Source organism: Zootermopsis nevadensis, unplaced genomic scaffold (genome assembly GCF_977971745.1).
Source record: "Zootermopsis nevadensis isolate Lab colony 2312 unplaced genomic scaffold, Znev_1.0 Znev_ptg000008l, whole genome shotgun sequence".
Classification (NCBI taxonomy): Eukaryota; Metazoa; Arthropoda; class Insecta; order Blattodea; family Termopsidae; genus Zootermopsis; species Zootermopsis nevadensis.
In genome coordinates this window covers 16,606,335-16,632,719 of record NW_028259140.1, presented here as the reverse complement: position 1 = coordinate 16,632,719, position 26,385 = coordinate 16,606,335, and the positions used below count along the sequence as shown (strand labels likewise).

The window sequence follows — 26,385 nt, the reverse complement described above, 5'->3', positions numbered from 1 at the left end:
TTCATATGATATTTCCGACTGAATGATTTATTACACACATCGCAGTCTTATGGACACTCACCACTATGTGAGGACAGATGTCTCTTCACATGATCTTTCCAACTGAATAATTTATTACACACATCGCAGTCTTATGGACGCTCACCACTATGTGTGGACAGATGTCTCTTCACATGATATTTCCGACTGAATGATTTATTACACACATCGCAGTCTTATGGACACTCACCACTATGTGAGGACAGATGTCTCTTCACATGATCTTTCCAACTGAATAATTTATTACACACATCGCAGTCTTATGGACGCTCACCACTATGTGTGGACAGATGTCTCTTCACATGATATTTCCGACTGAATGATTTATTACACACATCGCAGTCTTATGGACGCTCACCACTATGTGTGGACAGATGTCTCTTCACATGATCTTTCCGACTGAATGATTTATTACACACATCGCAGTCTTATGGACGCTCACCACTATGTGTGGACAGATGTCTCTTCACATGATATTTCTGACTGAATGATTTATTACACACATCGCAGTCTTATGGACACTCACCACTATGTGAGGACAGATGTCTCTTCACATGATCTTTCCAACTGAATAATTTATTACACACATCGCAGTCTTATGGACGCTCACCACTATGTGTGGACAGATGTCTCTTCACATGATATTTCCGACTGAATGATTTATTACACACATCGCAGTCTTATGGACACTCACCACTATGTGAGGACAGATGTCTCTTCACATGATCTTTCCAACTGAATGATTTATTACACACATCGCAGTCTTATGGACACTCACCACTATGTGAGGACAGATGTCTCTTCACATGATCTTTCCAACTGAATAATTTATTACACACATCGCAGTCTTATGGACGCTCACCACTATGTGTGGACAGATGTCTCTTCACAGTATATTTCCGACTGAATGATTTATTACACACATCGCAGTCTTATGGACGCTCACCACTATGTGTGGACAGATGTCTCTTCACATGATATTTCCGACTGAATGATTTATTACATACATCGCAGTCTTATGGACACTCACCACTATGTGAGGACAGATGTCTCTTCACATGATCTTTCCAACTGAATAATTTATTACACACATCGCAGTCTTATGGACGCTCACCACTATGTGTGGACAGATGTCTCTTCACATGATATTTCCGACTGAATGATTTATTACACACATCGCAGTCTTATGGACACTCACCACTATGTGAGGACAGATGTCTCTTCACATGATATTTCCAACTGAATAATTTATTACACACATCGCAGTCTTATGGACGCTCACCACTATGTGTGGACAGATGTCTCTTCACATGATCTTTCCAACTGAATAATTTATTACACACATCGCAGTCTTATGGACGCTCACCACTATGTGTGGACAGATGTCTCTTCACATGATATTTCCGACTGAATGATTTATTACACACATCGCAGTCTTAAGGACGCTCACCACTATGTGTGGACAGATGTCTCTTCACATGATCTTTCCGACTGAATGATTTCTTACACACATCGCAGTCTTATGGACGCTCACCACTATGTATGCGTTGATGTTTCTTCAGATTACTTCTCTGACTGAATGACTTATTACACACATCACAGGTATACGGACATTCTCCACTATGTATGCGTTGATGTATCTTCAGATTACTTCTCTTACTGAATGATTTATTACATACATCACAGGTATGAGGACGCTCTCCACTATGTATGCGTTGATGTATCTTCAGATGAGTCCTCTGACTGAATGATTTGTTACACACATCACAGGTATAAGGACATTCTCCACTATGTATGCGTTGATGTTTCTTCAGATTACTTCTCTGACTGAATGACTTATTACACACATCACAGGTATACGGACATTCTCCACTATGTATGCGTTGATGTAACTTCAGATTACTTCTCTTACTGAATGATTTATTACATACATCACAGGTATGAGGACGCTCTCCTGTATGTATGCGTTGATGTATCTTCAGATTACTTCTCTGATTGAATGATTTGTTACACACATCACAGGTGTAAGGACATTCTCCACGATGTATGCGTTGATGTTTCTTCAGATTACTTCTCTCACTGAATGATTTGTTACACACATCACAGGTATAAGGACATTCTCCACTATGTATGCGTTGATGTTTCTTCAGATTACTTCTCTGACTGAATGACTTATTACACACATCACAGGTATACGGACATTCTCCACTATGTATGCGTTGATGTTTCTTCAGATTACTTCTCTCACTGAATGATTTGTTACATACATCACAGGTATAAGGACGCTCTCCACTATGTATGCGTTGATGTAACTTCAGAGTACTTCTCTTACTGAATGATTTATTACATATATCACAGGTATAAGGACATTCTCCACTATGTATGCGTTGATGTTTCTTCAGATTACTTCTCTCACTGAATGATTTGTTACACACATCACAGGTATAAGGACATTCTCCACTATGTATGTGTTGATGTAACTTCAGAGTACTTCTCTGTTTGAATGATTTGTCACACACATCACAGGTATAAGGACATTCTCCTGTATGCATGCTTTGATGGTTCTTTACAGTATTCTGACTGAGTGCTCTATCGTAGATATCATTTGAATGTGGATGATCTTCACCATGCATAAGTTCATGTTGATTCAATGGACTCTGTTAAAAAAAAGGAAAATATATTGAAATAAACAAAATGGAAAGAAATAAGTTGAAAGTAAGGTGTAAAATGTCAATAAGTATTACATAAAAGCAGTCCAATTACAGGACCACAATTTATTGGAAGGTCTGCTATATAATCCAAAAATCATGTGCCCTCCTCGAAAACAGGTTTAAAACAGCTCATTCAGTATGGGATGTGACGACAGTCTCCAGCATTTGAACCCAAACCTGAGTCTCAAAATTCAAATTATGCTGAAACCTTGAATGTTAGTCATTCAGGTCATTTAGTTTTTACCCTGTAGTAGGTCTGCATCTGAACTTGTAGGTGACCAATGATTTTACTCATTGCGATGGCAAGATGTTATGAATGTGCCACTTCATTTAGATTCTGGTTAGTTGTACAAAGCTAATTTCCTAGTCTGGCCTGGAGTTTGACTGTTTAATAATATAAGGATATTTAGTTGGACTGTTTAATAATATAAGGATATTTATTAGGTTCAAGAGTGTTATGTTTTGGAGGCATAGAATAGCATAAATTCACTTAAGCCAAGTGTACTCCCCAGAATCTCACTCCATAACTTCCAAACTCAAGGTGTTTTCACCAAGACATGCACGTTCTTAGAAAAACTCCTGAAAATTCATTACACTACACTCACCTCACATTCAGCCTGTATTGTTGGAAACATTTGCACAGGATCCTCTTTCTCTTTTATATCTGTCACACCTTCAACTTTTACTTTGATGTGCTGACTTCCATCATGAGGAGAAATTAGACATGTTTCACTACACGAATCCAATACAACTTCCTGTAAATTGATGCAGTTCTGTAAAACCGCCATCATGCATATTAAGAATCTGAATTTTTTATCACAAGTAAATGTTTGGGTACTTGGAAAAACCAATAGAGAATAAAAGTTCATAATGAAATGATAACCAGAATATACACCCGAGACACAAGCAAAATATGGGAATATGTCATTCACTGCTCTATAAAAACACAAGAAATTCCGTGAAAACTTCTTGAGAAGCTAATAGTTGCTTAGTTGACCAAGAAATCACCTTGATGATGGAGCAAGTAAGCAGCTGTGAAACATCAGTCACTTTTTTAGTTTACATGGCACAGCAGCCCAGAGAAAGGTCATATTCAAAATGTTGTTTATTTCCATTTTCATGGTTTCAGAAACTGGGTGGGAAGAATAAAGGTTTCCAAACTGAACGGTAGCAAGTATTCCTCAATTTGAATCTGCTCTTCATTCCTCAGAAAAGAAACACAAGCCAACCTGAGCCCCTGCCCATCACAGCCCTTGCGTCTACGTATGTACACTCACATAAACAATCACAAAAATTTACCTGGGAAAAAAAAAAAGCTTACCCTGGGTTCAGCCTTCATTGTGGAAATTGCTGATGGTATGTAAACCTTTTCAGTTTGCAAGCCAGTGGAATGTTCTTCACTCAAAACATCCTCATCATTTTCTACTGAGATTATATCAACATTCTGCAATAAAAACATAAATTACACATAACTCATTCAGATGATACAGTTCTTATGAATTAAATTCATGTGCAAAAAGGAGACAGTATCCAGATGTACACAGCTGTTTTATTCTGTAGTTACATTTTTTAAGTAAGTTTTATGGTTGCTTGGTGAAGCACTTCCTTTTCTACATTTGTTGAAGGCCCAATTTATTCAATGGCAACGACTGATAAGGCCACGTCTACTCTCGTGGCTCGCGGACAATACATGCACGTAAGTGCATATGCAGATAAGAAACACAAAAATCTGCTGAAAACAAAGTTTACCTTGGGTTCAGTCTTTACTGTGGATGGTACGTAAAACTCATCAGGTATCATGTCAGTGGAATCTTCTTCACCAAGAACACCCACACCATCTTCTGTTTTGATTATATCAGCATTCTGCAGTAGAAATTTAAGTAAGTTTTGTGGTTGCTTGGTGAAGCACATCAATGGCTCATACAAAATATCTACTCTAATCTGACTCATATGACTGTCTTCCTCTTATCACCTAGTAAGTGCAAGATAATGGATACATACACACAATTCAATTTAGGCTATGCAATGTGATCCAGTACTGATGATTTCTTGACTACAGGAGCATAAGAGATCAAATTTATTAAGCTGCAAAAATGTTGTTTCTTTATATCTACTGCATGCAAATGAGCATTGCATACTCTCAAAACTGGATGTCATATTAAGACTGACTTATACTGTAAGAATGCAAGCACATACATGCATGTAAGTGCATATGCAAATAAGAATCACAAAAATCAGCTGAAAACAAAGTTTACCTTGGGTTCGGTCTTTACTGTGGATGGTACGTAAAACTCATCAGGTATCATGACAATGGAATCATCTTCACCAACATCTTCTGTTTTGATTATGTCAACATTCTGCAGTAAAATTATCAATTAAACATAATGATTTCAGATAATACAGTTCACAAGCTCTAAAGACATGCAGCAAAGCAGATTCCACGCTGCAATAGTTAAAATTATGTTAAATGCAAGGCTTCAAAAATATAATACGGAATTCTCTCAAACTAACATCAAGTCTTTTCAGGTTAAATTCCATCTCACTATTATTTCTCATATTAAAAATTCTGAATTATGAGAAATTTTAAAAATATTGTGCGCTGCAAGAAACCTCACTAACCTTGTGTTGCTGGAACAAGAAATTGAAAAGATCTTACTGCAGTAAAGGCAAAGAACATAGCCTGTTAAGAAAGTACCCCACATACACAACTCTTTAAGAGTTACATTTCTTAAGTAAGCTTCATGGTTGGTCAATTAAGCATTTTATGATACTAATTCGTTTCAACTGGACACAGTTCAAAGTAGTTTTGTCCTGTTCTGCATCATTGAGAAATGTGACAAACTCTACTTAATAATTACAATGTTGAATTTCTTAACGTTCCTATGAGTTAGTTTCACCTATTGTAATGGAAAACTTATTAAACTATGATTATGTGAACATCAGCAGAGTGACACATGCATGAGATGAAAGTTATAAGGGCTTACTCAATCTCACTGAAATATATTACTTGAAATTCACAATATGAATACACTAAACCCATCTAATGTACAAATATTCCTGTAGACTTGAAGAGACAGAAATTAAAAAATAACACATTCTTCCCAAAAAATAATTAATTCTGTGAGTGAGTTAGAGTTTTTAAAGTTCTCATAGCTACGAGTATTTACACGACTGTCTTCTGGGCTGTAGTGCAATCCAGTCTGGTAGAAGTTTACTAATGTTTCAGATATACTAGCTTCCTCTATCATCATCGCCCTGATAATGGATGTAGCAAGTCCTCTGAAATGTCAGTACACTTCTACGAGACTACACAGTGCTACAACACAGAAGACAGTTCAGTGAATAAGTTGATCAATTACATTAATTTTCATACATAAACACTCACCGAGGTCTCCTTCAGAGATGGAATTGCATCACATCTCTGCAGTATAATTCGTGGTACTCTTGTTAACCTGGAATATCTCTCCATGTTCTGAAAGGAAACATACTGATTACATGAAGATACAAAGTTCAATGGTAAAATTGATTTATTTCTGATAGGCATTCACCCTTCATTCAGACATACTGCAACTTCAATAACTTGACCCTAGACCACCACTTATCGGACTTCTTTAATAATACAACAGAGACTGACATGTCTAATGGATGAGGGAAAAAAAGACATAGTTTATTAAAATATGTGACATATCAGAAAGATCATGCCTGAAAACGAATGCTCAAAAGTTTACAATATCACAATGAGAAGTGACAGCAAATATGATCTAAGGCGACCAAACTGCAGAATAATAAGATTAGTAACATCACACACTCCAAAGGCACTTGCTCCTGACACTTTCGTGTCAAAACGTGGAAACAGTAAAAGAGATAGTTTTGGTCCAATATGTGACAATGGCCTATGGAGAATTAGAATGAATATTGAGCTGAAGAAGCTGTTCAAAAGCTCAGATATTGTAGCTGTAATAAAGGCAAGGAGGATAGAAGGGCTTGGACATATACTCCGAATGAGTGATGATAGAGGATGTAAGATGATCATCAATAGTAAACCTCCTGGCAAATTAAAGAAAGGAAGACCGAAACCCCAGTGGATCGAAGACGTGGAGTCCGATCGTAAGAGGCTGGAGAAGAAAAGCTCAGAATAGCAAAGACTGGGCATCGATCACAAGAGAAGCCAAGGCTACACTGAAAGGGCCGTAGTGCTACAGAAGAAGAAGAAGAACATTTCATGAACTGAATAAAATATGGTGATAGACAATTAATAATATCCAAATAAAATATTATAATAATATAAAGTTCTACACTATGCAATTTGCTCCACCCTCCTGTTACCATCCGACATGTGACAATTTTTTCCTCAGGAGTTTGTTCTCAAACACTCTGAAACCATATGACATTTGAAGTTTTCACAGTCGTGAAAATGTCATCAAGAACGTTTTTAATAACCTGTACTATTATGGTCATAACACAAGTCAACAGAATTTATTTATATTCCATAGATCCTTCATAGGCCTAAGCTGCAGATTTAGAACATATTACAGAACAAATACAATACTTGTTTCTAATACAAATATAAATTACATAGTTATGACAGTGATTCAGTCAACTACAGTTTTACAGCAAAAATACACATGGAAGCATGGCCTCTAATGCTTACATATATTTATAATAGCTGAGAATTTTTGGTAAATTATTCAATGGAGTACGAGTGAGATAGGAAACTCGTTAATGCTTGCTTGCTTAACTTTCTTTATATCGTAATCCGGACTTTATATAATGGGAGGAAGATTTCTGCATAGCTTAATTACAGTACAGTAAACTTCTTGTTGATATTTACTGAGATTAGTGTTTGGCACATGAAGGTTATAATTCCATCTTGTACTTACTTTTTACTTTAGCATAAAGATGAGTCTCTGATATCAAACTTGTACTTGAAATTAAAACTATAATACTTTCAGAAACAGTAGAATTAACTTATTGAGTTTCGAACAACACACAGAAAACCAAATTAATTTATTCACATTACGCTGATCCTCCCACTGTTAATTCACGCATATATTTGACAAATTTTAGCAATGGCGTCGATTACAAATGACTGCCTTCGTCTATAATGCACAGTGTAAGAGTCACAGTTATATTTCTATTCTATTTCTCTTTCTATTCTACTTTCATAAAAGCAGAAAGATGAGCAAGGTTTTCTTTTTTCCCCACTAATTTCAATCCAACACTGCGCTAGGTAACTGTACCGCCACACTACACGCCTTTCGCTTGGCAGGAGCACGATTGTAACGAACAGAAACCAAGGGTCTAGTTGGCGACTGTAATCTTAGACTTGCAAGGAATGTAGCAACTCATAAGCATTACAGGCTGAAGCTATCTTTCCTTGTTCACACTACTCCTGTAATCCATGGTTGAAAAGAATACAGTCTTACACTTGTAAACAATATTATCACAATACAAGAAAGACTCATGATACCGAGAAGGGCCGCCAGATAACCGACAAGAAGCGTTGGATTAAGGGATGTGGCTACGATAGAGGACACCATTCCCGTGGTCACGTTCAAGTCACATATAATTATCGTTCGGGGAATTAATCTGCGTAAGGTTTCGCGGCTTGGGTAAATTATGTACCTTCGTTTTCGTTAATAGGTATTCTTGAACAATTAGTACAGAAAGATTGTTATATTAAAATAGTAGGTGATTTTAACATAAATACTCAAGAAGATGGGTGTGACCACAAACAGTTACTAATGTTATAAATGCTTTTAATCTGACTATGACAATAAATATACCCACTCGAGTAACTGAGAGTATGGCAACAATTATAGACCAAATCATTAATAACATGCCTTCACACTGCTATTCCACTGATGTAATAAACAGCCTACTTTCAGATCACTATGCTCAATGTATAACTATTAATATGACTATACCACAACAAATTAGATACTATAGAGAGGCCAGCAATGTATCAGAAGCCAATGTATTAGGCCTTTGCTCTTTAATACAAAATGAAACTTGGACTGAAGTGTTCTGGAATAATGATGTAGAGAAAAATTGGGATTCTTTCTCTAGTATTTTTAACTATAATTTTAATATAGCCTGTCCAAAAGTTAGAAGAAATATTGTAAGTGCTTAAATGTTCCTTGGATAAATAATGATGTTACTACAGCAAGAACAAAATTAAAAAACTTATATGATCTTAAATGCAAAGTAAGATTCAGGGACATAGAGACAAGTATAAAGTATATAAAAAGGAATACAATGTAGTAATAAAAAATGCAAAAGCAAACTACATCCAGCACATTATAACTAGTGCAAATAACACTCCTAGAGTATTGTGGAAATTTGTAAATAGAGAAAGAGGCTCTTTAAATAATACACTGACTTGCAATACGAGGTGCGATCAGAACGTTTCAAGACTGTGTCAATAGAGGGCGAACCGGAAGTAGGACGAGCTTCTGCCGCTAGGGGGTGCGGCCTACATTCATAGTGAATCAGTGTGCCAGCCGGCATCATCGAATTAGCATTTGTTTCTTAGTTACGGGCGTTTTGGTAGTGCATTACACCGACCCTCCTGCGATTTCGGAATGGGGGATTTTCAAATTTTGCCAAAGACTCGCCAAAACGGCTACGGAAACCTATGAAATGCTAAAGCAAGCATTTGGGGAGTCCGCAATGGGTCGTGCACAAACTTTTGTGTGGCATTCACGTTTTAAAAATAGCCGAACCTCTGTCGATGATGACGAGCGTTCTGGACGACCATCTTCGAGCACAACGCCCGAAAATGTTACGAAGATTCGGCAGGCCATTCACGAAGATCGACGTCGTACCATCAACGACTTGTGCGACATTGTTGGGATAGGGTATGGGGCCTGTCAGCTGATTCTAAAGGAAGAACTCCACATGCGACGCATCGCAGCCAAGTTTGTGCCAAGGCTCCTGTCTGAGGACCAGAAGCAGAATCGACTTCTCGTTTGTCAGGAGCTCAAAGATCTTGCAAGAACCGACCCCAACTTCCTTTTTAAGGTTTCCTCTTCCCACAGATGAAAATTCAGCTAAAGGGAAGGAGATTTGAGACGATAGAAGAGATTCAGGCAGAATCGCAGATGGTGCTTGACAGGCTGACAAAGAAAGATTTCCAGGGATGCTTCCAGGCTTGGCAGCGGCGCTGGGATCGTTGTGTTCACTCCCAGGGGAACTACTTCGAGGGTGATGGACGAATTAATACCTGAGATAAGTGTACGGGTTTTTATAGGTGCAGTCTGGAATCTTTCTGATCGCACCTCGTATATGGAACCTCTCCACTGTGTATGCGTTGATGAATCTTCAGGTTCTTCGATTGAATTATTTATTGCACACGTCACAGTAATATTGATGCCCCTCACCATGTGAAAGTCGGTGTTCACTCAGAGGACTGTGTTAAGGAAAAGAGAAAAATATCAGGACAAACATAGTACGAAGAAGAAGAAGAAGAAGAAGAAGAAGAGGGTTAAATTATGTCAGCTGCTGTTTTATTACTAAGATTATGATGTTTACCAAAACCCTCCACCCCCAAGTAATTCGCAAAGTAACTGCAGCCCATTTAATGGAGGGGATGTTGTGCTTCGTTTTATGAGCGAAAGGGGTCCAGCAGATATTCGAAATCATCAGTTGAAAGACAATCACTGTGTGAAATTCAGGTGTTTACAGGCTAGCATAATCATTTTATTTATACATTTACAAACTCCAAGTATAACAACTTCGGTTTGGTTTATAGCAACAGGCGATATGTATAAAACTAAAGATGGCTGTCTTCTAACTTGTTGCAGCTGGCAGTCTGGAAGAAGTTCTCTAATATTTCAGAGGTGCTAGCTGTACCTCTGAAATGTCCATAAACTTCTGCCATACTAATTGCTGCAACAACACACAAAACAGCCATCTTCATACTTCATGCCATGAGAACCTGAAATCTTGCAAAGTATAATACTAGTATATCAGAATGAAATTAACAAATTCTTTTGAAACAGGAATGTGCCTGTCACTGTTATGTGACCTATAAAACTTCCCCCATCGTGTGTAACATCTTTTAATCCTTGCGATATAAGACGACCGTTTTAAGTTTCCAATTACTGACTCCTTCAGTAAGGCACACAATACCACTTGCTGCTATTAACTATCATCCTGAATACAGAAATTAAAAAGTCACGAAAGAAATACTCACTTAGCCTATATACAAATGTTGCTGCTGAGGATAAAATGAAATGAAACATCATTTGAAGATTCCTGGACTAAACTAACTACTCATATTTAGTAGACAAAGAGGATTGGAAGAGCAGGCCAAATAAGCTGAAATGAATACATTAGTTTTATACATAAGTATGCTCTAAAGAACTTACACAACTTTCACTGAAACCCTTAAAGCTGTTTATTTCTGTCATTCTTTTTACAAATATATCTTCTGTTTTGTGTGAACAGGTGACATGTTACTCCAGTATCAGAACATATTCTCTGCACGAGTTGACATTTATTCAGAATCTCAGGGCAGGAAAATATCTTACATGTCATAGGATTGAGGATGCTCTCCACTGTGTATTATGCGATTATGTCAGTGTCTAACAACATAAAGATATATTAAACATATCAAAGGATTAAGGATACTATGTACTACATATGCACTGATCATTCATCACACATAAGGACAGTCAATGATATATACTTTGATGTCTCTTCAGATGACTCCTTCAACTGAATGATTTATTACGCATATCAGATACGGACATTCGTCAATATATATGGCTCTGTGTCTTCAGGTCCCATTTTCTACTGAATGATTTATTACATACATCACAGACAAATGGATAATCTCCACTATGTATATGATAATGTGCCTTCAGACTCTTCCTATGACTGACTTATTACACACATTGCATGCAAATGGATGCTCTCCACTATGTATGCGCTGTCCCTTCAGATTACATCTCTTATTGAATGATTTATTACACACATCACAGGAATACAGACGTTCTCCACTGTGTATGCTTTGATGTGTTCTCAGTTTACTCTTCCAACTGAATGACAGCTTGGTAGGAACAAGGTTCAGGGACATTGTGTCTCTAATGCATGCAAGACTGCAAATGCCACTTTTGCCACTTTTGCCACATTTTCCCAGATTCTCATTCCATACCATAATGTCCAAACTGAAGTTCTCCTGACCCAGTCAGAATTTATTAGAAAAACTGGAAACTGATTACCCTGTGCATGCAGGCACACAAGAAGTTAATTAATTTGTGTGTGGGAACTTAAGTATCAAGAAGTGAGGTTATGCAGCTGTCTTGATGGATTTTGACCAACAGCATATAGTGTTGCTACTCTTGTTAATATATTTTCACAAAATCAGCTTAAATAAATATTACTGCCTTCTCAGATGTTTTGCTGCATAGTCTGGTAGAAGTTCACCAGCATTTCAGAGTCTTAAAACCTTGTATACCACGCAGTGTATTGAAATATAAAATAATACATACAAACAAAACTGTTTACACTTGAAGGGACACTAATCCCAAACGTGCTTCAACCTCAAGAGATCATCATTGAGTACTTAGCCCACGCACCGTTAAAGTTCACAGCCACAGACAACGCAACTACGGCTCGCAGTAGACCAACGACAACAATTATCAGGAAAAACCAAAATAAATACAGTTACACAGATTTGCAACTGAAACATGATGCAAACAACTTGGAAAAAATTCCTCCCTTCAATATACCTCCACTATACAAAATTACAATAAAGGCCTCCTAGCAAAAACTGTTAATGTATATTACATCATAACTTTAATCCCAGTTATGTAGACACCCCCCCCCCCACCACAATATATGATGGTGTCACTCCACGCCAGCCACCCACAAAGAGGCTGCTTGCAGCAACGCAACCATTAACAACCCCATCCTGTAACATGGTCCACCAGGACCAGGCAAAGGAATGTCAAGCCATCGAAAGAGAGAAGATAAAAGGAACATGAAAAGAGGAAATTACAGGACCATTAAAGGATTGAACATCTGGTCAGTTGTAACTCAAAGTTGATGGAAAGGCCACTAGAGGGCTACCTCATACAGACAAGACAGTCCTCATTCCAGTGGAAAGACTAAAATAAAAAGGTTCATCATCCTAGGCAAGATTCACTGTAAGTGCAGTCTGGTAACTCAGCTTACCCTAATATCACTGTCACTCACTGCAGAACCATTTTCAGAATCTATGAATGTTGGCAGATCGAACTTCATTTCCTTCATAACTTTGTTACACTCTGTACCTACACAGCAGGATAGAGTTATCATTACTGTTAGGGTCTATAACAGGACCACTGATGATTCTCTAAACAATGGTGACAGTAGCAGACTGATGATACAATCTGGAAATTGTCTATTGTCTGAATTATATTTGATATAAACAATGTTTTGAGTATTGGTTCTGTTCCCATCTTCTGGTTGTCATTATTATACTTACAGATGTTAGTCTTCTGCACACCCAAGATTTCCAACAGGTATTGAAGAAATGGGTGCCGATCAGTCTACTGTCCTGAAAACTATGTTCAGTGGCAGGATGTGCTATCAAAACAATGCTTAACCCTTTAAAGCCCAATGGTAACTTCCTGCGCCACATAACAGTGCATGTTGCATTTGTGTTGTTTGTATGATTCTCAGTTCAAACAGCAATTATTTCCTTAAATGGCATTAACCAGCTGATCTTTGTAATGTTCTTTGTGGTACGGACTGAATTCTTAAAAATTATTCAGATGAGCTTTGGTTTCAAAGGGATAAAGGAGGGAATGAAGAAACACAATGTTTCTGTGGTTATAACACTGTTTAAAACATTTCATAATCTACTCAAAATTTCATTACTTTTCTACATTAAAGACTGATTAAAACTAGTACTCTATAAGCAATGTGCAACAAAACATAATCCACTGAATACATTTTGGAAAGCACTCTTCAAAATCCATTCACCAGAAGTGGGTCATTTCCTCTGGATGGACAGACAGAACAACAGATGAAAACTCAATAGTGTGTTTGAAGATGGCCGTCTTTTGAGTTGTAGCACCGTGTAATCTCACAGAAGTTTACCAACTCATCGCCCTGACGACGGAGGCAGCAAGGACCTCTGAAACACTGGTAAACTTCTACCAGACTACACGGTGCTACGTCGCAGAAAACAGTCATCATCAGACTCACTGCTGTGAAAAACTCAGATCCTACAAAAGTGACGTTGTGTATTTGTAAAATGTGCTCAGCAGTGAAAATAAGCCATACCTCCCGTTCAAGCTGTGTTAATGGGCTTGTTACTGGCACAGGGTGTTCCTCAACTTCTATATCTGTGATATCCTCAGTCTTCATACTGACGACCTGATTTCCATCGTGACATGTCTCACTATCTGAACCAGGTACATCTTTCGGTGAATCTGTGCAGTTCTGTAGAACCACCACACACGTATCAGTCAATGCTATTCCCTCTCATTACATGAAATGGAACAGACATTCTTTACAACTATGTCCGATTGTTATCACTTAGTAGGTGAAGATAATGAATAGACTATTCACTTCGAACCATGCAATGTGATCCAGTTCAGAGCACAAAACTGCAACATTATTAAGCTGAAGAAACGTTGTTTCTTTGTAACAATTTCATGCAAATGAAAGCTGACAGCTACGCTTACTTCTGGTTCATCCTTTATTTTGGAAAATGTTGATGGTATGTAAAACTCATCAGTTTTGATACCAATGGGATCTTCTTCACTCAGAACATCCATATTATTTTCTACTTCGATCATATCAATTTCCTGCTGTAAAATTATGAATTAAACATAATTCTCTTAGATGGCACATTTCTTGTGCACCAAACACACACACACAAAACAGGAGAGAGTATTTACAGTGGCAGGTTCCAGACTGAAACTTGCAAACTTCTGATATCATAATTTCAATACTTCAGAATTACAACACTGCATGCCTGCAAATTTATACTAATTAGTTTCAGGACAAAATGGTAGCTCATGATAATTCTTCACTTAATTTCCAGAACATAAACTGTTGCTATGTTGTGCACCTTAATGAAACTCATTAACCTTCCATTGCTCAACTGCATCTTACTGCTCTAATTCCAAGATACACAGCCTCTTACACAAGCATCTTGCATTAAATCCCCATATATGGACCTTTTTCTTTAAACCATTACATTTTCATCCAAGCTCTATTTTTGAATAGTGGAACACTTCGTATATAAGATTCATTCATTCAAACTGGACACAGTTGAAATTAATTTTTGTTCCATAACGCCAATCAAGAAATGTGGCAGAGTATATTTTGATTGACTATATTATGGCGTGTCTCAATTGTATTCTGTTTGTATGAAATTATTGTAATGGCAGAAGTGTACTTCAGCCATGTGAACATCATCAAAGTGACATGCATGTGATGAAGGTTATAGGGACTTGCACAGTAATTGCTGATGTCGAAACACTGAAGACATCAAATATTTGACATATGAATGGGAATCTTGAATAAATTTACAGTGAAACTGGGAATGTGCACTAAGGTTGTTGTGACTGGAGGGAAAACAGGTGAACGAAATGAACAGAAAACCAGAAGTCACCACACATACAATAACAAGAAGATGGTATGTTCCAAAAACCACTCTGCAATGCAGATACAGGACTTTGCTGTACATGTACCACTGTTGGAACAGCAGTCTGACATCTTTTGGAACTGACAATAGCTTCGCCAAAACTCTTTCTCATTATATTACCTAATTAGGCACTGGCCTCTGAGATTCAAAGGGTTATGTCACAATAGAGTTGCCACCCCTGCAGCTCTTTTGACGTGAAGACATTTGGATGGAATGTAGGATGGACCAGAGGGTGAAATATAAAATGTATGCTCAGATATTTATGAATATTTAAAACAGGGTACATGTTTCAGTTTCTGATCTAATATTGAGGAATAACTAATAAAAATACATAATTATGAAATATATACAAGTTACATACAGTAACTATAATGAAAGTTGTCAGTGTTTCTTTTGATGACTGTTATATATTCACGTCTCAGGCTTCCGTCTGTTCAATATGTTGTGTGCGTGGTTTTAAATTAAGCTTTATGACTGTCTTTGTAATTTAAATAGTATTTCTGACTACAACTTTTATTACTCGGTGGACAATTGTATCTCATGATACGAATTATGTTCGTGCAACACAATTGATGAGATTTCAGCACATTTTACTTTAATCTCATGAAGTGATATTTCCTACAAACCAGAAACAACTTCACTGCCACAGTCTTCCTCATAATAAGGTAAAAAGAGAGTGAAGACGAAAAAGGCGAGGTGGTCAGTCTTCCCATTGAATTTTTTAGACAGGAGTTATGACCACACCAATATATACACAGTGGACATCACACAAAATTAAATTCTTTAAAATAATTTGTGAAACTGAATAGCTCTGCAAATCTGAATAGAATTAACACAAGTTGGGCAAAACATAATGAAGAGTGATTATGACTTATTTAATTTTGTTGATTCATTACCAAGTAAAATATTTTCCATTTTAATGTAAAAAAAGAACAATGTTGAATAGGAACCTGGTCACTGGATTCAGGCTAAAAAATCTCTTATTTTTGGTCAGTGGCTGGTCAGACACGAGATGCCACATACTTCCAATTCCTTCTTTCTACACATAACTCGGGAGACTGAAATGGTGAAGCCTTTTATAACTAACATACTGATCAGCCATTAACCAAATGAACAAATGAGTCTCGGCCATAACCGAAGTGACTGAATGATCAATAATTATCTACTTCTAAAATTCAAAATATAAAATACTTTTTCTGTAAAAAAATCATCTAAACTCAAGAAATCTATTTTTACACAAGTATGTTCATAAAAACTAATGTAAGTCTTGCTGGAATCCTTAAATCACTTCAGTTTCACTAGTTTTTTAACCAAACCCTTCTTCTTTGCTGCAACACATTTCTCCATTCACACCACATACTATACGAGGGTCGCTCATTAAGTAATGCCCCACATTTTTTTTCTCAGCCAATAATGAAGATAGAAAAGTGTACTTTTACATGCTTGAGATTTGATGTTTCCCGCGTTCGTGTACGGAGTTTCAAATGATTCCAACCGATAGCGGAGCTGTAGTGAACTGTTAAAATGGCGTCTGTGAACGACTCTCGTTACAAGCAACGAGCTGTAATTGAATTCCTTGTTGCTGAAAAAGAAACGGTGGTGAACATTCATAAACGTTTGTGTGCTGTGTATGGAAGCTGTGCAGTCGATAGGAGCACCGTTGGTCGCTGGGCTAAGAGAGTTAAAGCTTCAGGAAGTGAAGAAACCGAGCTCCGTGATCTGCCGCGCTCTGGGCGTCCTGCCACAGCCACCACTCCAGACATGTTGAACCGCGCGGATGCCATTATTCGTGCGGATCGGCGCATCACAACTCTACAATTGGCCCAACAGCTTTCAGTCAGCAATGGAAGTGTGATTGCAATTATCCAGGCTCTCGCATATTCGAAGGTGTGCGCAAGATGGGTTCCACGAAGTCTCACAGCAGACCACAGGATTCAAAGGAAAACGATTTCTTCTGAATTGTTGGAGCGTTTTGATGCTGAGGGAGAGGTCTTTCTGTCCCGGATCATTACAGGTGACGAAACCTGGATACACCACTTTGAGCCAGAGACAAAAAGGCAGTCAATGGAGTGGCATCATCCTCAATCACCGAGAAAGAAGAAATTCAAGACAACTCCCTCCGCCGGAAAAGTCATGATGACTGTCTTTTGGGACAGTGATGGGGTCATTCTTGTGGATGTGATGCCAAGAGGTGCGACCATCAATTCAGACGCGTACATCAGGACCCTGAAAACCCTCAAGAAGCGTTTTCGACGAGTTCGGCCTCACAAGCATCCAGCAGAAATTTTGCTCCTGCACGACAATGCACGCCCTCACACAAGTCTGAGAACCCGGGAAGAAATCACCAAATTGGGTTGGACGGTGCTACCCCATCCACCCTATAGTCCAGATCTGGCACCCTCCGACTTCCATCTCTTTGGGCCACTTAAAGATGCTATCCGCGGAACAAGATTTGAAGATGACGAGAGCGTGATTCAAGCAGTGAGGACATGGCTACGTGCACAGGACAAGAGCTGGTACCGGCAAGGCATGCATGCACTTGTTCCACGCTGGCGTAAAACCGTACAAGTTGATGGGGACTATGTGGAAAAATAGTATGTGTAAAGGAAACATTGATTTATATTGTCACTAAATTTGAGCCATCTTGAATAAATATGTTCTGAGGAAAAAAATGTGGGGCATTACTTAATGAGCGACCCTCGTACATTCACCGATGATTATTCAGATCATGATGCTTTAACGTCTCTTCGGACAACTACTCCAATTGAATTATTAATTATATCACAGGATTTGGGTGCTCCTCACCATGCCTGTTGAGATGTTTCTTCAGATAACTTCTCCGCCCAAATGATTTATTACACACGTCACAGACATAGGGGCCTTCTTCACTATGTATGTGTTGATGTCTCTTCAGAACACTCCTCCGCCCAAATGATTTATTACACACTTCACAGACATAGGGGCCTTCTTCACTATGTATGAGTTGATGTCTCTTCAGAACACTCCTCCGCCCAAATGATTTATTACACACTTCACAGACATGGGGGCCTTCTTCACTATGTATGTGTTGATGTCTCTTCAGAACACTCCTCTGCCCAAATGATTTATTACACACTTCACAGGAATATGGCCGCTCACCACTGTGTGTGTGTTGATGTCTCTTCAGATCACTCCTCCGCCCAAATGATTTATTACACACTTCACAGGAATATGGCCGCTCACCACTGTGTATGTGTTGATGTCTCTTCAGATCACTCCTCCGCCCAAATGATGTATTACACACTTCACAGACATAGGGGCCTTCTTCACTATGTATGTGTTGATGTCTCTTCAGATCACTCCTCAGCCGAAATGATTTATTACACACTTCACAGACATTGGGGCCTTCTTCACTATGTATGCGCAGATGTGTTTTCAGGTGTCCCCCTTCACTGAATGATTTATTGCACACATCACAGGTATAAGGACGCTCACCACTGTGTATGTGTTGATGTCTCTTCAGAACACTCCTCCGCCCAAATGATTTATTACACACTTCACAGACATAGGAGCCTTCTTCACTATGTATGCGTTGATGTTTCTTCAAATGACCCTTCTGACTGAATGATTTATTACACGCATCACATGCAAATGGACGGTCTCCACTATGTATGCGCAGATGTGTTTTCAGCTGTCCCCCAGCACTAAATGATTTATTGCACACATCACAGGTATAAGGACCCTCACCACTGTGTATGCTTTGATGAATCTTCAAAAGACACTTTAGACTAAATGATGTATTGCATACATCACAGGAATAAGGCCGCTCCCCACTGTGTATGCGTTGATGTCTCTTCAGACGACTACTCAGACTGAATGATTTGTTGCACACATTACAGGAAAATGAACGCCCGTCATGTTTAAGCTGATGTTCATTCACAGGACTCTGTTAAAGAAAATTATGATAAAAATAATAAGAAGAAGACTGACTTGATGCTAATAGAAAGTGTTGTTAAATAGACTATGAATAAATAAGAATGACTTTGAAAGCAAGGCGTACATGATGTCAACTGCTATTACATTATTAGAATTGTCCTTTACCAAATCCCATCACACAACCAGAATTTATCGGAAGATGTACTACAAATGCTACAAAAATCATAAACTGCCAATATTAGTCTCAACTGTTTGTTCAGTGAAGTATGTACAGTACGCGACTGTAATCTTGGTATTTGCAAGGAATGCAGGAAGTCTGAAGCATTAAATGCCTCACGAATTTATACGTTCATCCGCAAGCAAAGGTTAAAGACAGACGCTGTATTTCGTCCTTCACCCCACTTCCTCGCCCCGCAAGTCACAAGATTACTGTCGCGGACTATACACGTGTTGTGGGGCCCATGGAACTTGAAACATCTTTAATTTGATACCATACTCAGACCTTGAGTGCTGGGGCATCAGTTAATTTAGTTGTAATTCTGTATGAGGTCTGCACCTGACCTTGGTGGTGAACATATTTCTTTTCTCACCGAGATAGCAAAATGTGGTAAATATGCTAGTTCAGACTACTGATGACAGTCAAATTTCTTTTCTGGCCCTTCTTTCCATACCACGTTGTTTAATACAGATATCCGATATACAAACAACTTTTTATCACAGTTCTATTATATAAACATACCTCAGGTTCAGCCTTTATTACTGCACATGCTATTAGCACAGGGTACACTTCCTCTTCTATATCTGTGACATCCTCTGTCTTTACACGGACAACCTGATTTCCATCGTGACATGTCTCACTATCTGAACCAGGTACATCTTTCAGTGAATCCGTGCAGTTCTGTAGAACCACCACACATGAATCAGTCAATGCTATTCCCTCTCATTACATGAAATGGAATAGACATTCTTTACAACTATGTCCGATTGTTTTCACGTAGTAGGTGAAGATAATGAATAGACTATTCACTTCGAACCATGCAATGTGATCCAGTTCAGAGCACAAAACTGCAACATTATTAAGCTGAAGAAACAATAGGTGTGCGCCGGGTATTGGTTGGGAAGCCTGAGGGGAAGTGACCGAAGGGGAGACCGAGACGTAGATGGGAGGATAATCTCAGGCGGGATCTATGGGAGACAGGAGTTGAAGAAGACTGGATTTTGTTGGCCCAGGACAGGGTCCGGTGGAGGGCTTTGGTTAATTCGGTGATGAACCTTCGGGTTCGGTTAGCCATCTAGTTAGTACTATATACAATCAATGACTACGTTCGGTTTCCCAGACACCTGACTATTCGGTGCCGTTCTCATGATGGGCGTCTGAAGTGTCCGCACCACCTGAGCCACGCAATGCGTTGGGCCCAATTTCATTGACATTACTGTGTTAAACATTTGGACCACAAACTTGGGTCCACATTTTTGCGTTCCGTATAACGATATGCTGTTATGTTGTGGCAGTAAGCGTCAGTGTAGACCTGGCTTTAAGATGCTGGTAAGTAAAAATGAAACTTCAAAATATATCTATTATATAAACATACCTCAGGTTCAGCCTTTATTACTGGACATGCTATTAGCACAGGGTACACTTCCTCTTCTATATCTGTGACATCCTCTGTCTTTACACGGACAACCTGATTTCCATCGTGACATGTCTCACTATCTGAACCAGGTACATCTTTCAGTGAATCCGTGCAGTTCTGTAGAACCACCACACATGAATCAGTCAATGCTATTCCCTCTCATTACATGAAATGGAATAGACATTCTTTACAACTATGTCCGATTGTTATCACGTAGTAGGTGAAGATAATGAATAGACTATTCACTTCGAACCATGCAATGTGATCCAGTTCAGAGCACAAAACTGCAACATTATTAAGCTGAAGAAACGTTGTTTCTTTGTAACAATTTCATGCAAATGAAAGCTGACAGCTACGCTTACGAGGTGCGATCAGAAAGTTTCAAGACTGCGCCTATAAAAACCCGTACACTTATCTCAGATATTAAATTCATCCATCACCCTCGAAGTAGTTCCCCTGGGAGTGAACACAATGATCCCAGCGCCGCTGCCAAGCCTGGAAGCATCCCTGGAAATCTTTCTTTGTCAGCCTGTCAAGCACCATCTGCGATTCTGCCTGAATCTCTTCTATCGTCTCAAATCTCCTTCTCTTTAGCTGAATTTTCATCTTTGGGAAGAGGAAGAAGTCACACGGCGAATAAGGAGGGTGCGGGATGACGGCCATGGTGTTTGAGGCCAAAAACTGCCGAACTTTGAGGGCGGTGTGCGCTGGCGCGTTGTCATGATGCGTCGTATGTGGAGTTCTTCCTTTAGAATCAGCTGACAGGTCCCATAGCCTATCCCAAAAATGTCACACAAGTCGTTGATGGTACGACGTCGATCTTCGTGAATGGCCTGCCGAATCTTTGTAACATTTTCGGGTGTTGTGCTCGAAGATGGTCGTCCAGAACGCTCGTCATCATTGATAGAGGTTCGGCCACTTTTAAAACGTGAATGCCACACAAAAGTTTGTGCACGACCCATTGCGGACTCCCCAAATGCTTGCTTTAGCATTTCATAGGTTTCCGTAGCCGTTTTGGCGAGTCTTTGGCAAAATTTGATGCACACTCTGTTCATGAAAATCCGCCATTCCGAAATCGCAGGAGGGTCGGTCTAATGCACTTCCAAAACGCCCGTAACTAAGAAAGAAATGCTAATTCGATGATGCCGGCTGGCACACTGATTCACTATGAATGTAGGCCGCACCCCCCAGCGGCAGAAGCTCGTACTACATCCGGTTCGCCCTCTATTGACACAGTCTGGAAACTTTCTGATCGCACCTCGTACTTCTGATTCATCCTTTTTTATGGAAAACGTTGGTGGTATGTAAACCTTGTCAGTTTTGATACCAATGGGATCTTCTTCACTCAGAACATCCATATTATTTTCTACTTTGATCATATCAATTTCCTGCTGTAAAATTATGAATTAAACATAATTCTCTTAGATGGCACATTTCTTGTGCACCAAACACACACACACAAAACAGGAGAGAGTATTTACAGTGGCAGGTTCTAGACTGAAACTTGCAAACTTCTGATATCATAATTTCAGGACTTCAGAATTACAACACTGCATGCCTGCAAATTTACACTAATAATCATCAGGACAAAATGGTATCTCATGATACTTCTTCACTTAATTTCCAGAACATAAACTGTTGCCATGTTGTGCACCTTTATGAAACTCATTAACCTTCCATTGCTCAACTGCATCTTACTGCTCTAATGCCAAGATACACAGCCTCTTACACAAGCATCTTGCATTTAATCCCCATATATGGACCTTTTTCTTTAAACCATTACATTTTCATCCAAGCTCTATTTTTGAATAGAAGAACATTTCATATAAGATACTAATTAATTCAATTAATTAATTTTGCCCTTTTACCAAGAATCTAGAAATGTCAGCAGCAGATGGGAAGCTGGACAGGCAAATTATAAATGTCATATATCAATTTAGTCTCTACAATTATGAATATATAACTTATTTTGAATCTGCAATACATTTCAATACTTTTATATTTATACTTGTCACAGGCCCACTTTTATTACTGGCTTTGAAATATTTTGTATTACTCTTTACCTCACACATGCTGCCACTTCGTAAATTCAAATGACAATACAAACTCATACGTTACTCAATTAAGACTATGCAATTTCTGTTCGGACAGGAATGGGCCACTAGAAAACTACAGCAGAACAAAATTATCAAGCTGCACATATGTTGTCTTTTTAACTATTTTGTGAGTAAATATATTATTTTGATGTAAATGAAACCACCGTAAACATTCTGTTTTGGGTGTCACATTTTTAACTTGTACTGCAAAAACATAAGCGCATGCATGGATGTGCACAAACTATAAAAACTCATCTAAAAATAAGACGGTTTACCTCAGGTTCCATTTTAATTATGGAAGATGCTGATGGTATGTAAACCTCTTCAGTTTTCACATCAATGGAATCTTCTTCTCTTGGAGCATCCTCATTTTCTACTTTGATTGTATCAACATTCTGCAGAAATATTATAAATAACACATTTACTTGAGATGATACATCTCTTGTGCATTGACTCCATATGCAGTATTACAAAGCATATTCCATGCTCTAACTTATAAACGTCTGATGTCACATGAACACACTAAACCGGGGGTTCTCACCCCTTTTTGCTGGCATACCACTAATTCTAATTGAACACATTTACTGTACCACTAACCAAATGCGTTCTGGAAAAACCTATTTATGTTAATATTATCTTTATTTTCTTACTTAGTTTTTGGTACCACAGGTTGAGAAATGCTGCACTAAACCATTTTAATGTGCACAATTGACATTGTAAAACTGAGAAGATGACAATTTTAAAATAACACGTGCTTCTTATAAAATACAACTTCCTTTTGGCATTGTTTGTAACATTCATTTCTGTGCACACAAACTTAAACACTCACCGAGGTCCCATTCAGAGATGGATATATTTCTTCAACTCTCTGCAGTATAATTTCTGGAATTCTTGTTGTAACAAACTGGATATTCTTTTGCAAGTGTAAAACATGTTCATCACACATCTTGATTTGAGGGTTGTGTATGAAAGTACTGACAAGAATCACAGTGATACACCTTTTTATCTGTGATAACTGATAAAACTTGGAAAATTTAGTAGGTCCTGAAAGGAAATAAACTGACATTAAAGTGTTTAATCACATCATAATTATGGGGAAATGTAACAGATATACTGACATCAAACAATTTTCTTCCATTATGGAGAGTCCACATTTCACAGCTAATTATTTAGAATAGGTGAAACCACACTATATTGCCCCTAGGTTTTTATACAGATAACAATAAAAAAGGAGAGGTCATCTGACCGGGTCAGGGATTTAATGAAAATGTGGTCAAGGGAAAGCAGATGTGTAAAGACACCCATCTCGCCTGTCCAACAGGCCCTAGTTTCCGAAATACGTGCTTTAAAAGTTTTCCTTTTCTATAGTTATTGCCTTTGTGAAGTAGTAGAGTGGATAAAATTTGTGAACTTGTAATCTGTGGGTCATGGGTTCCATCCCGTGTTTTGGTGGATTTTCTCTCTTTCTTGTGCCAGAGAACATTTAAGAATAATGAACTCTGTATTTAAATTTGACCTCTGTATAATATAAACGAGTGTTTGGCAAACTCATCCCAACAACCTGGTAAACATCTGAGTGCATATAAAACTGTTCACATGGATTTTACACATTCAAAATATATAAATAACACAATTTGTGAACTTCTTTAAATGTTTACTGGCAAAAAAAGTACTATGATCCAACCCTCGAACCGCCTATTATACGTACACAACCACAATCACTCGCCCCACGTGCTCAACAACAAAGATTATGAAAATAAACACATCTTAAAAATACATTTAAAAACAGAAGACACCTTCAAATACGATTATGACGCCTGGGGTATAACTACTGGGAAAAATATATGTAGATCCCAAATATAGGAAGACTCCAAAGTAAAATTAAATGTTTAAAATAATGTTGGATAAATTAAACACAATTGAATTAACCGAATACAAAACATACACAGAAGGAAAGAAAGAAAGAATCACAGCAAACTTGAGCAGAAATTCAGTGCGCAGTTAATAAAAATAACTAACAAATGATACGGAATGGACACATTTCTGCCAACATATAAACAAGTAAAATGACTCTTGTTTGCACCGCATATGGCATTGTCTTTGAGAGGCTTATAGTCATTCAGGTAGTCAAATTCCTCAAATTTTATGGAAACCAAAGGTATGTCAAATGTTGACGAACATGCCAGTACGCACTATCCTATATGTGATTAGTCCATAGCTACCACTGATTCATGTTGATATTATTCTTCCTTCTGTGCCTTGGTTTTCCAACTAGCCCCTTCCCTTAAGGCTTTACAACCAAAATTATGTGAGCATTTACCATCTCCCTCATGCTTGTTAGATGTCCCACCCTTCTTACCCTGCTTCATTTTATCATCCTAATTTTTGATGAATTCACAGGTTCATTCATTTAGGGCACCATCAATCTGTATTTTTCAGAACCATACAATGCAATGTTTAAATTAGTATTTTACGAATCACGTGTGATAAAGAGATGGGGAACATGAACTCGCGCGACATCTTACCGCAGCTGCTTGTAACTAATTATATACATGCAAATCGTGAAAGATGTCCCTTTCGTCAATTATTACATTGCTCAAGGTAGGTAAACATACATGTATACCAACTGTTATGAGAATAGGGGAATGTGCCGTTTCCGATGGTAAGCAGTTCTGTGATTGTTTTCGTGTATATATTTTTTGTACCTTGAAGTAGTGCGAGGAGGTGTAGTAGTCTGATTTTTGAATAGTCTTATTGTCTGAAAAATTCAACAATTTGATATTCATCACATTTACAACCCTCAAATAATGATTTCTGAGAACTACCTGAAAGTCTTATCTCGGTCGTCACCATGAGTTAATGCGGGAGAGTGAATGTGTTTAATATCCATTTGCAGCGAAGCATTGGTCGCCACCGATGAACACTTAAGGAGTGTTACTATTCACTAGAAGACTTTGAAGAATTTTCAAATATTGGTTACTGATTATCTAATGTATATCTCCAATGGGATTATATCGTAATCGTTATAATATTTTGATAATGTATAATATAGATTGACATATCCTATATCAATGTATTTTTGATCTAGAGAAAAAATAAAATATTGTATTGTACAAACAATTAATTTTAGATAAATATTCAACACTGCAAGGTATGCAATGAGTTGAGAGAATTGTGCTTGTTACGCAAGGATTAAGTAACCATTACTCTTCCACTTGGCATTAAAAGTTAAATTAAAATAACATTAATTTCAGTGATTAAGCCAGCATTGAAAGATTCTATTTTGGGTCACTCCTTGCACACTAGAATTTATTTCAATTGAAACTTGCAGTCATATTTGT

At 38.1% G+C, this 26,385-nt stretch overlaps 3 protein-coding genes across 9 annotated transcripts in view; all 3 read right to left on the bottom strand.

The window, feature by feature from the left end:
- LOC147874552 (uncharacterized) overlaps positions 1 to 26,385 on the bottom strand; it is a 56,175-nt gene that overhangs the window by 20,078 nt on the left and 9,712 nt on the right. The window contains exons 4-5 of the mRNA XM_087345292.1: positions 4,500 to 4,613; positions 4,072 to 4,194 (exon numbers count right to left, since the gene is read on the bottom strand). Coding sequence (XP_087201418.1) covers positions 4,072 to 4,194; positions 4,500 to 4,613 — 237 coding nt within the window. The remainder of the gene's footprint in view (positions 1 to 4,071; positions 4,195 to 4,499; positions 4,614 to 26,385) is intronic.
- Positions 6,164 to 26,385, bottom strand: part of LOC147874551 (uncharacterized) — a 43,622-nt gene continuing 23,400 nt past the window's right edge. For all 4 annotated transcript variants that reach the window (XM_087345299.1, XM_087345298.1, XM_087345297.1 and 1 more), the window contains one exon: positions 6,164 to 6,222. The gene's annotated coding sequence lies outside the window, so the exon portion shown is untranslated. The remainder of the gene's footprint in view (positions 6,223 to 26,385) is intronic.
- Positions 14,841 to 25,090, bottom strand: LOC147874553 (uncharacterized). 4 transcript variants are annotated; one of them, XM_087345295.1, is made up of 6 exons: positions 24,990 to 25,090; positions 23,874 to 24,088; positions 23,320 to 23,439; positions 20,907 to 21,065; positions 20,054 to 20,212; positions 14,841 to 19,324 (listed from the first exon to the last, which is right to left on the bottom strand). In XM_087345295.1, the coding sequence occupies exons 2-6, from the start codon at positions 23,988 to 23,990 to the stop codon at positions 18,176 to 18,178; spliced, it is 1,704 nt and encodes a 567-aa protein (XP_087201421.1). In that variant the 5' UTR covers positions 23,991 to 24,088; positions 24,990 to 25,090; the 3' UTR covers positions 14,841 to 18,175. The 4 variants fall into 4 exon arrangements, with proteins under 4 accessions (XP_087201421.1, XP_087201420.1, XP_087201422.1 ...); XM_087345294.1 differs by lacking the exon at positions 24,990 to 25,090 and adding an exon at positions 24,753 to 24,979; XM_087345296.1 differs by lacking the exon at positions 24,990 to 25,090 and adding an exon at positions 24,841 to 24,979.

Coding starts and splice junctions, on each gene's coding strand:
- LOC147874553 (XM_087345293.1), bottom strand. CDS start 24,110: ATGTCAGTTTATTTCCTTTCAGGACCTACTAAATTTTCCAAGTTTTAT. Junction 23,440..23,873: donor CATCTCTGAATGGGACCTCG/GTGAGTGTTTAA, acceptor ATATTTCTGCAG/AATGTTGATACAATCAAAGT. Junction 21,066..23,319: donor TAATTAAAATGGAACCTGAG/GTAAACCGTCTT, acceptor GTGGTTCTACAG/AACTGCACGGATTCACTGAA.